The sequence below is a fragment of the Gambusia affinis genome, linkage group LG10, assembly GCF_019740435.1.
Source record: "Gambusia affinis linkage group LG10, SWU_Gaff_1.0, whole genome shotgun sequence".
Taxonomy (NCBI): Eukaryota; Metazoa; Chordata; class Actinopteri; order Cyprinodontiformes; family Poeciliidae; genus Gambusia; species Gambusia affinis.
Window position 1 is genome coordinate 11847403 of NC_057877.1, and position 12399 is coordinate 11859801.

A 12399-nucleotide genomic window follows, 5' to 3' on the forward strand; every position below is an offset into this window, starting at 1 on the left:
TTGCAGTTCTGTTGACCTAAGAGATATTAAATCTGTGGCTGTAAATCCAAGAAGGTCAACAGTTTCTGAAATACTCAGACCAGCCTGCATACCACTAACAGTTAATTAAATCATGTCTATTCTGATGCTTAGTTTGGACTTCTGCCAGTCATCTTGTCAGTAACTCAACATACTGCCTTGTGATTGGCTGGCTGATTGCTTAGTTGTGTTTATCAGCAATTAAACAGGTGTACCTAATAAAGTGGCTTGTATGTATAGAAATATTTCAATACCTTTTTAGAAACAAAAAGGTATTGTTCTATTTTAGGCAATGAGAAAGACCCATCACCTTTTGCGATACCGTAATAAAATGAAAGTTATTGTTTTATTTAATGTCATTTAACTGAGACTGATGGATAGCAGCATTATAGCCAAATGAAGATGAATACCTGCAGGAGAACAGAACAATATGCACCCCTTGGCAGGATAATCCAGAGAGAAGCTGCTGAGGAAAAACCAGATGATACGTCACAGTGCTCGACAGTTCACTCTCATGCAACCATAAACTGTGTCCGCCACAAAAAACAGAGCTGGTCGTGCGTCAACGCTGACCTTGTGGTGACCAGAGCTACCCCTCTTCCCATGAGGGGTGTTCTTAGAGGTTATGCACTTTGTTTCCAGGACGAAAGCCAAGCGGTTGTCTCAGCAGGACCACGAGGCTTTGGCCCAACGTGATCCAAGAAGTTTCAGCCTGGATTCAGGATGAGTAATATGTGAAAGACAAAGGAAGCAGAGGGCGAAAAGCGTAGCGATGGAGGGACTTTACAAAGTGTTGCTGGCCCTACGTATCTTTGAGGCTATTTGCAGGCAGATAACCTCACAAAAGATGCAAAGCTGTTGTGTAATAAACTATTGCGGACACAAACTACAGAGCAGGTTCAGGGCAAAATAGGTCTTTGTGACCCAAAAGGATTTAAAGGCACACAGTGGACAACTGCACCAGTGGTATGCACGTTAATGGTCATTTTAAGAATTTGAAATCTAGTCAATTTTAAAATATATTGAGTTCTACTACGCGTGTTTGAGCTTTGGCTCCATTTTGTCAATTTGTAATTAGTTATATGCAGATTAGATGTAGCATTAAAATTAAAATGTTTTTAATCCTTGCTGCTGTGAGCAGCCATTAAGTATTTAGAATAGGAGCAGAGGCGACATCACACTGTGTGCAAGAGAAAACAGTTATTACAGGCAGTGTTTTACTACCTTAAAGCAAGTTGGAACTTATAACTTAGCAGAGCTTGCTGTAATCAAGTTATGCTATTGCTTGGTTATGTCACAGCCAAGTAACTATGTGACCTTTAGTTATTAAAAAAATGTGTATACCTCAAGCATGACTAAACAATTTCTAGGAAGGTTGGACTCAGAAGTAGTTTGTACAATGAGCTGTACAGCAGCCTTGCTTTTCACCAGGTGTTTGCTAATCACTTCTGCTAGTCTGGAGGAGCTCAATAGGGGAGGCAAGAAGAAGCTGTGTGTGGAAATAGGTGACGCTTTGTGGGGGAAACCACTCAGCCATGGCTGCTTTGGGAGATTCAAGGAAAGAATCAAGGCAACAGTTCAGGTAAGTTTTGAGGGGGGAATAGCATAACTTTCTAGAAAACTCAAAGTCAATTTCACATAGAAATGGCATCAAGCAAAACAAATTGAGTTGGACTATTAGTTGTCGCTTCACTATTGAACCGTAACACGACTTCCGTTGAATAAAACGGAGTTATCCGGTGGGCGATGAGGTTTTCAGGAAGTGTGTCGCTACATGAAATGATCTGGACTTCATGCAATCTTGGACTGTCTATGACAAAGTAGGTTTCTTTTCTGATGTTGCCTGCATGTATGTTCAAAGGTATGACTCAATTTGACTTTTTTTTTTTTTTGCAATGTAATTAGGTTTTAGTACATGGAAAGTGAGTCAGTTTTGGTCATATGACAAGATTCTGATGAGATTATGTCTTTTTTTTCCCCTCATCTTTCAGGACAAGCTCAATTTTTTAACAGATTAATGTTTGTGCTTTCCACCCCGATGACACATTTATAATTCTCTAATCCCTTACAGTGACCCATATTGAGCGAGTGTGACGCATTTTCTACATCTACAAGCTGTTTGTTTCGCATCCAGCGGGACGTGACGGGGCGAGGACTCACCCGTCCCTTGCGCCATCCACGGATGCCAGAGGGGACAGGTGATGAGGGCTGCCCAGGTCCCGATCCAGCCGGTGCTGTCGGGAGGGCAGGTCTGTGACGGAGGCAGGGTTGGGGGCATGGGAGAGGAGCTCCACCGAGGCGCTCTGATGGGGGTTGCTGGAGCCAGCGTACAGGCCTGAAAGACAAACAAAGCTAATTCAGTAAACGTGCCAGATAAACTCAAGGGTTCTGCGCACAGTCTTTTCCTTTGAGCAAATTAAAAGCCATTTCATGGTAACAGGGTTTTGTTTTGACAACCTCCATCCAATCACTGTGCTCTGTAGAAGAAAATGTTCTTTGTTTGTGCTGTTTGTAATTTAAGGTACATTGTTTGTGCTGCCACAGGGACTTGGCCTGGTTCCGCTTTTTCTTATTATCCAATAATCGGCTAAATTAGAACATATGTTCGAACAGTGAGCATGAAAAGTAGAACTTTGTAAAAGTTACCAAACGAAAATGTCAAAATGTTTCATTTAGAAACGCGCTGTTTTAAGGTTATTTAATTTATAGGTTTTGGCACAGTAGTGTTACGGGGAACCATTATTTCACACTCAGGCTGCATGGTGCCAGCTTTTCTTCTATTTCAAGAGGAAAAGTGTTGTTAAGTGCAAATCATTCTACAAGCTTTAAACTGTCAATATCAAATTTCTCTTGATATTTTTCTCCCATAAACGACTCTTGCCCAGTTTCAAAATCCCAAGGTGACATCTTGAAATCTTCTTGTTTGCTCTGGCTAGAAATTTTAAGCCCAAAGGTGTTGAGTTTAAAGGATAAAACAGAGAAGCTGGAACCATCAGGTTTTGGCCATTTGTGTCTGAGCATATTTTCTCCAAAATTGCTTTTCATTTCTTACCGCTTTGCGCATACGTCTAAGATTTACGCGCACAATTGTTCCTACAAATCTGCTCCGCTGCTTCTAAGCTTTCAAAAACAATAATTTTCCAGCGGTTCAATATCATCCACTTAGAAGAAGTGTTCCTCTGGAGGCCCATTCGGCCCAGAACTTCCCATTCCTGACAACAAATCTAGTTAGCATTGAATCAACTTGATCAACTCTTTCTCTCCTCTGACTGTAAATCTACTCTGATTTCTTTCATGGCAGTCAGTAAGTGAGCAGTAACTGTCTGGAACAGTTAAATTGCAACAGAAATTGGAGCAAAGGAGAAGATGTGGGGAAGAACAAAAAAAAAACGCTCTTGGTTTTTGCAGACCGATCTGATACTACACATGATTCATTAATAATAAGTCACACACCTTAAACGTTTTTACCAGTAGATTCATCAATTGCTTTCACACGGGCAAAAGATTAGACAAATAAAATCTCTAATTACCAAAGTTTTATCACTAAAAACATGAGTATCGAAGGGAATGTTGCATTTAATTTTATTTCAGAGTATCAAAGTAAAGGGGCCTTAGAAAATATGCATGCCACACTTTGCAGATTCATAAAAAAAATCCATGAATACCTTTCCTCACATTTCACAATCATGTCAGCCCAATAAAATACATAGATCCAAGTCCCTCCAGCTATACAATCAGAATATGTCAACCTCTGTTCGCAGCTCTGATAAGTCGACGCAGGTATATCAGGGAACACCATAATCATCCCCTATAAAGCACAGAGGGGTTTCTCGTAAGCCTCACTGTAGACATGTAAATAGGTGCAGACTTATAATCAGCTAACAGGAAAGCACGTTTAACTCTTACTGGAACCATGACTCACTTTCTGCCCTGCAAATGTTAATGACTGGATACCTGCCAACCCTGCCCCATTTCTTTCATGCTTCCTATAAGCCATCAAACAAAGTGAAACTCGTGTAAATTGGAATCCTCAATCCAAACCACAAGGCTGCAACATCTTTGCTGCGCTAAGTAGTGCCTAATTTGGTGCTTGCTTACAAGGAAGCCCCTTGGAGGCCTTTAAACCTGTTAAAGCATGAGAACAAGCAGCATCAACCTAAAGACGACGGAAAGGAGCAGTTTAAGAGCCAAGACTCTGTTTGACATTCAGGGAAAAGTTGAGCGTTCACTGATGTCAGAGCAGATCCAGCAGCAATAACCGAAAACAACAGGGAGCCTGAACGAACCACAAGCAGAAAACAGGGACAAATGTGTCCATAAACGGAAGCTGTGGGGCATCTCTTTGGTGTCTCCTAGATTGCTGTAATCCATTTATTTCTCTTGCTCACTCAGTCCACTGTGATGTTCGCTTTTAATGGGAGCCAAATATGTCAAGCAGAAAAATGGACATTTAAAGACCTTACATGCCTACCTGTTTGCAGTCTTTTGCACTACATGACAAGCAGCAAGGATAACATGACTGCAATGAAACACAAGTCAAGCTAGACTGTGAGGTTGCAACATTTTCTCTGTAAGACTTAAGCACGGTGTAAATGCTCAACTGTTGATCGGGAATAATGTGTAAGCAATCAAAAGAACTGTAAGCATTTTACAAATCAAGCAGCTGATTCCAAACCCTTCATACTTTTCAAACATTTCTAAAGAGTATTTTATTTTGTTTTCATTTTACAATTATACAGCCATTTGTGTTGTGCTATAAAATTCATTGAAATGAGCTGCTATCATTAGTCTTCATTAGCGCCAGTGTCACTGTTGCAGGTCAACTGGCCACAAACATTTGATTTAATTGGAAGAAATGAAAGAATGTTTTCATTCATGGCAAGAAGTTGACGAGACTATAAAACATTCAGTTGGGGGATCAAGTTTTAGTCTTTGACAAGGATTGCATGTTGTCCCGGACTAGACATTGTATGGCAGGCACTTAAAAAACATCTGTCTAAATTGAGTGGCTGTAGAGGAAGTGAGGATGGTTGCAATTTGAAGAAGCTGTCAATTGTTCGTCAAACTCTGCAAACGCAGAACAGAATGTTAGTGCCTTGGCTGCCCAGTTATTGAAGTCTGAATTTGGAGAACCTTCAACAATCAGTTTAAGCTCTGCAGATTTTAGTCAAACATCAGGAAGAAGAAAGATTGAATGCAGTTATAAACAAAGACATTGAGTACTCTGTGGCACAAATACAGAGCAACTCTGTTTTCCTCTCAGAGGCTGATTTATTTTGGAACCCCATATTTCAACATTCATTGCATTCTCCACAGAAATGGACCCCTCATCATACAGCTGACTGGTTGGGATCAATCACAATGCGGGAAACAAGTAAAAATACAGCAACAGGGAGATGGAAAAGTGACCTGATGTCTGTTCTTGTTGGCCTCCATCAAAAGCTTCTGTAAATAAACTTCTTTTTCTCAGTTCAGACGACAGGAAGATAAAGAAAAAGCGTGTTTAACCATCTCAAATGATGGCGCATCTTCTAACTAGAACGGGACAATAAAAAGTGTTGCAACATTTAAGTAATTGATCATTTTAAAATGCTTCATTAAAAGCAACAAATAATCAGGGATTTGTTTCCTTAGCATGAGTTAATGCCTTCACAGCCAAGGTGTTACTCTGCCATCTGTGTACCTGTGAAGATGTCTGGACAGAGTGCAGGGGAACGAACATCTTTGCCGTTGTAGATCTGATGCGAGGAGCTGGAGCTCTGCAGCTGCTGCATGGAGAGACAGTCACTAAGGACATCCTGCTCCAGGTGTGGGCAGGGCCGCAGCTGAGGAACACAACAGGGAATGATTACAGAAATAATAGAGATTATATCATATTTCACAAATTAAAGGTTACGCATTCTTTTAAAAAACCTCTTTAGTTTCTCCAGAATGAGATTGTGTTGTCAATGTCGATGATTGATGTAGAAAATAAATTTGTGTTGTCCGTATTGAAAAGAAAAAGGAAAGGCAATTTCCTTTATTCTTGACGTCCTTGACTATTTACGGGTAATTGATCTGGGCTTTAACCACAGATGTGTTTTTGTTATCTTTCATTGCTTACCTTAACTGTGGTTACTGAAAACACATCACAGCAGAAAATGTTATCACAGTACTCAATGTAACACAAAATTAGCTGCTTTAATTCTGCTTTTGTCTTATTTTGCCTTCGTATTTTACTGTATCTAAAAACACGTTTTACATGGGTATAAGTGTGAATAATTGAAGAGATGTTTATGATTAATTCCTCCCTGCCCTGTACACAAAGTCTTCTGTTTATGATGCAAACCCATTTTCAATAGTGTGTGATTACTGGGAAGAAGGGTGTTAAATGTGGGTACAGAACACAGTATATTCGTGGTGACGGTTGGAAAGTCTATTGCTGCCCCCAAGAGGTCAAACAACTGTTAACTGAACTAATCAGAAAACTTCAAGCATTTGGGATCCTGTGATATAAAAATCTTCATCGCTGCAGATTGCACAGCATAGCATGAAATTAAGCAACATCACTTTTCCATCTTCCTGTGACACCAAAGCATCATTCGTTTTTGAAGAAGTGTGGTATTTATGGCATTTAAGTGGCAACTCCCAAACTGTAGAATTGTCCAAAAAAAGCTTGCTGCGGTACGAGACGTGTGGAGCAGAATTGACTTATAGCCATGTGTATTCCTACTGCATTGCATACAAAACAGATATGAGAACATACACCTGGGAAGCTTTGGAAGACACAGAACTGTGCATCAGCTGACTACCATTATCTGTATCAACATGCGGTGTTGAATGAAAAATATGATAACTTCAACCTAACTTGTGTCGTTTTATTAGAAAGCTCTTCTCTAACTATTTTGTAATTTTGATGTAACTAAAAATAGTTTTCAACCCATGCTGGAGCAAAATCTTTCAGGTGGGCAGATATAATAAAGTTTGTGAAGCAATTTCAGTAAAAAAAAAAAAAAGAAAAGAAAAGTTTTTTAAACAATCAAGTCTCATCATTGTCTACTGTTAACTCCAGTTTCTGCTCCACTACAAAAATCAGTTCCACATTTTGATTTTGAGGTTGGAAGCATCCTTTATCTGCATCATTAAGACCTCTACTCTAAATGACGTGTTTATCCGACAGAAACCATCGACATGGAGCCAAGTGGGCAGTAATTTTATATCTGCTTTTTGTTAGATTTTTGGTGTTCCCATAAGAGATTTCATAACATTTTAAATATGGTTTATCTTAACAGTTTTACAGCTGGCATCCTCCATGTTTGGTTTCATTCTCTGTGTCAGTAAATGTGTACACATGGGTCCTCCTGGGGATTATTATGAGTGTCCTGCAAAGCATTCATCACGTGTAATTGAGGCTCTGTTTTCTCCACAGCGACACTCTCAACAGTTTGCTTTTCTGGGCCAACTCCAACAGTGGAGTAAGAGCGTTTGTTTGACATTTGTCCATAACATCTGGGCCGCTGGGGCATTCTGCACTACAGCTTATTAACAACGCTACAAGCACACATGTGTTTCCCCTTTTACGACGTAAAGCAGAGGAACACATCATCCAGCCTGCCACTATCCAACCCTCTCCACAACAATGAGCTCTTTCTCTCTGTTATTTAGCCACTTCCAGGCAGGGAAAGAAAGGACTTTCTGAACATAAACGCGATGAAACGTGCTCAACCTGCTCTACAGAGAGGGGAAATTATTTCCATAGACAACCCATAGAAAAAGCCCATCTAAAAAGGACCAAGTGCGTCAACATTTCATCAGAATTTGTGGACTGCACTTAAGTTGGTTTCCTGGTCTGACCATGACTTTTAAGAACAATTCATTCATTTGGGTGGTCATTCACAAAGCCTTCCTTGACTAGTTTGGATCCGTGTGTGTCTTGTTGGAATATCCAACTCTGTCCAAAGTTCAAATATCTGACCCAAATTCTCTGCCAAAGATGGATGGAAATTGGTGATTGTGACAGCTGTCCCTGCTGTCACACAGAGACAGAGTCAGTAATGGTTTTCTGTTCTTCCTTAATGTTACTTTACATATTAATTAGTGATTAGTTTAGATTTTTATCTTTGAAATTGTTTTCATTAGTCTGACTTTTTAGTTAACTATTTGGCATGCACACATTTAGTTAACTTTATTTGTCAGTTCTTTGTATTTTTTGTTAAAGGCAAACAATTAATTTCTTCCTTTTGAGTTACCAGTTTCCTCTGGACCTGCTCCTGGAAATTGCAGATGAGCTCCAGCTGTTTGAGGAGCAGTCATGGCAGTCAAACTTCCTCAGCGGGCCGTTCCATTTGTTCACCAGGGGAAGGGGACATTTGGCTTATAGTTTATTTTGACCATTTATTTAATGTTTTTTCTTTTTGAAAGCTAGTTTAAATCTGATATTTATTTAATTTACAGATTTAATAATATTCTGACCAGTATTTTTTAGGTTCTTGTGTGTTTAGTTACCCCCTTGTGTGTGTTAGTGGTCTGATCAGCCACTATTTAAGTTTCCCTCATGTCTTGTTTGTTAGGTCAGTTTGTGCTCGAGTTTGTTGTGTTTCCACCTGAGTTAAACTTTGTTATGTTGACCTCAGTTTGAGCCCAATTTGTCATTTTTGAATTATTTTTAGACATTTTTTGTAATAAATTAAGATTATATTTTGGAACTCTTCTACATCTCTCTCTGGCTGGTTTATGCAAAACCTCCACAGTGATGGTGTTTAAGAACAGGCCAGAAACCACCAAGGCTCAAGGCTAAGCAAGAAGATGCTGCGACACCACTGTCCACAGTGAAGCTAATTTTATATCAGTGCAGTGAGACAATTAAGAAACGAGGCCCGGCTCCAAAATTTAGGAGCTTTACCTAAATAAGTAGTTGAGCAACTGTCATGCATTTAGAGGTAGTGTCAACTTCATCTTGTGGATGAAACTTGGACAAAATTGTGTGTTAAAGGGCAATGATCCCATTGGGGATGTCCAACCTTTTTATTCCATTTAGCATCTGGATGACCACTCACAACCTTAAACACACTGGAAGTCTGTCGACTATGTTCAAAAGTTTCTTTGCCTGGAAACAAACCAATTTAAGTGATCTATGCAAATTCTAAAAAGAGGAACTACCAAATATTGAAACACAATTATGCCAGGCCCCTTTTTATGTCAAACAGGTACATAGTTTCTTTATAAATTGTTTTGTAAAAATTTTTCAAACATTATCTGTGGAATGTGCACATATTTGAGGTTGTGTACGTTGAAAAAAGTACAATAGATGGAAACTTGTACAGTTGTTCTTCAACTTCAAATGCATAGTTAAAATCACAAAATTATGATTTTATTCATGTTCAGACACCACTTTGTCTATATAGCAGCAAACTTTCCAGACTTGTCTTTGCTTTGCACTTTTCTCTATTGGTCTGTTTGTGAGATGTTTCTACAACTTTACTACAGACTTTCTGCCTCTAACTGTGAAAATTAGATTCACAGAAATATAATTTTCTGTGAAACTTTTCTGTTTTTCTGGTCTTACTCTAAAGCAGGAGTTTTCAACTCCAGGCCTTGAGGACTGGTGTCCTGCAACTTTTAGATACGAGGTCATAATCAGAATTTGACTGTAGAGGTAAATCAGCCATTTGATTCATGTGTGTGGGACCATTAGAGTTGCAGGACACCAACCCCTGAGGCCTGAATATGAGGACTTCTGCTCTAAAGGGAGAAACTCCGACTGAAATCCAAAATAACTACAAGAGGGGACAATGTCAAGGTCTGATTTGATTCAAAGAATATATATATACATATGTCATTTAACATTTCCATGAAACAGAAGTTGTATCAGAATTTTAAAAACTAAGATCAATAATTGGTCTAATTTGAAACATTTTTTAAATAAATTATTTCACTTAATGTTCATCTGGGGAAAGCATTTGAGCTCAAAACATCACCATAGGGCCATTAAATCGGCAGACGCTGAGCTGTAACTCCTCCCTCTGGAGGTCTTGTAAGTGACTAAGTGTGGGAGAGAGAGAGAGAGAGAGACCACCATCGGGCTTTTGTAGAACTAAATCTATAATTAATCACTCTCATACAGAAACCACACTTTATAGCTTATATAGAGTCACTAACACATCCATGAAAGTTGCAACAATAGCAAAAAAATTCACCAACGCAGACTTTAATTTACTTCTGCTTTCGAAGAAATAAAAGGGAGACAAGAGAGACAGCTGGAGCTGAAGTGTTGTCTGGACATAATTAATTAGAGTACACTGAGAGCCAAATTATCAAGAAGTAATTCTGAAACCGAGCATATGTATGCTAATGTTAGCTTACCACTCCATGTGTGTAGAAACAAACAAAATAAGCATTAGTATGTTAACTCAGGTTGGAACAAAATATCTGTGGTTGTCAAGAGAAATGGAGATGTGAATATCACTAAAGTGTGAATATACACAATACTACAGATATGTAGAGTGTTTATTTAACTAAAAATTTAAAGCCACCCATGTGGTAATTATTTGAGTAATTTTAGTATTGCAACAGATTCGGACACTGTCAATAAATTCCTGACATTTTCTATCAGGGACGTAAAAGCCTGATTGGAATGCCGCTAAAATAAACCTGGTAATCCAATGGCATTTTATGTTCTCATAACATCACAAAACGACCAGAGGCTTCCTAGATCGAGTCGTCCACTCTGACTGAGTCACCTGGTTCAAAGGGCTTTGGTCTTCCAGGTAGCCAGAAAGCCTGAATGAGTAAGAGTTTCTATGTGGAGGATTTACAGGATTACCACTAAGCCTGCAGCAACCCGACCACGTCAGCTAGATTCTCAAATCAAAGAGGCCATAAAGAAGTGACTATTTCCACTTTATTTAAACTGCATGTGACAACTCACAGGAAATTTGCTCGTATAAACTTTGATGACTTTCAAACCACAAGAAAGCAAATTCCTCTCATCTGGTGATCGGATGACTGCATCATGAAGCCACGATTCCTAACCCTAACCTATGAGATCATTTTTATTAATGTTACAAATGAGCTTTGTGTATATAGCCTGCTTTGTTTAATGGCTCATCGAAAATGTTGGAAATCTTTACAGTAATTAGCTTTGCCATTGTCAAAGCATATTCAGGTTTATGGTAAAAATAAATATAAAATCCATCGACTATCAAATCAGTATGTGATAACTTTCTCTCTAATTGCACCAACAACATTTCACTCTTTGTAGAAGCCACGTTTGATTAATTATTGTGCATTTTCTTGAAAAGACTGCACAACAAAATTAGGTGTGTTGTGTTTACAAATAATAGACTCTGAATCAGGTTTTGCAAAATGCAATACACTACATAGTTTAGTTCAAAATTATTTGCAACCCTGAAAGATTTAGCTTTAAAACAATCCCTTAATTTTACAAACACATTTCTAGGGAATGGGAATATTATTATTATTTTTAAAGGTTTTATTAGCTCTAGTGGCCTTTATTTGATAGTTAATTGACAGGGAAGTGGGTAATGAGAGAAGGGGGAAGACATGCGGCAAAGGTCACCAGGCCAGGAATTGAACCTGCGACAGCCGCGTTGAGGACTAAGACCTCCTTATGTGGGTTGTGCTTAACCCCTGAGCCACCACAGCACATCCCGAATGGGAATATTATCAATGTTTTGGAGTAGCCCAGATAGTGAGCAAAATCTGAAAAAGCTCATTACCAAGACAAAACACTGAAATACCAGTGAAACATGTAAGATGGTTGTAAGCAATTGCAATAATGTTTTCATTTTGGTGATGTCAAAACAGATTTTCCCCCCAATTAATGCAAATGTTATTAATAATTTTTGACATGGCATTGAATGAAATGTAAATAAAACTAATGATCCCTTTGAACAACATTTATACTTCTTTCCAATTATGCAATTATCTTTTGAGAGATGCCTGTCTAATTTCCTACTAGAATACAACTTCTTGGTTAAATTAATATAATTTTAAATCTAAATGGGCAGAGGAATAATTTTGGGATGAAGTACATGATTCCATCTCACTACTCGGATATACATGCTTGTCCTGGTTTACCCGCAATGAAAGTCTCTTACCTTCTTATGCACCTGCTGCTCTTTGGCTGAGTGGATTTTGACGTGTTTGCGTAGCGAACTGGGATCCGTGTAGCGCTTGGTGCAGCCCGAGATCTGACATGCATATGGTTTCTAAAGGGACAGAAAAAAATATTTAACATCACGATATTTTTCCAAATCTTACACATTTAGATATATTGTGTTTAAAACATAAATATATAGGTAAAAAGGAAAGAAAGCTAAAGGAAAATTTAAGAACTGAAATTCTAGAAATACATTAAAATAGTAAAAATGAAATTTGTTA

At 38.6% G+C, this 12399-nt stretch overlaps 1 protein-coding gene across 1 annotated transcript in view; it reads right to left on the minus strand.

Moving 5' to 3' along the window:
• Nucleotides 1–12399, minus strand: part of LOC122838224 (zinc finger protein GLIS1) — an 88247-nt gene that overhangs the window by 10654 nt on the left and 65194 nt on the right. The window contains exons 6-8 of the mRNA XM_044128694.1: nucleotides 12117–12227; nucleotides 5702–5843; nucleotides 2179–2353 (exon numbers count right to left, since the gene is read on the minus strand). Of these exons, the coding sequence (XP_043984629.1) occupies nucleotides 2179–2353; nucleotides 5702–5843; nucleotides 12117–12227 (428 nt within the window). The remainder of the gene's footprint in view (nucleotides 1–2178; nucleotides 2354–5701; nucleotides 5844–12116; nucleotides 12228–12399) is intronic.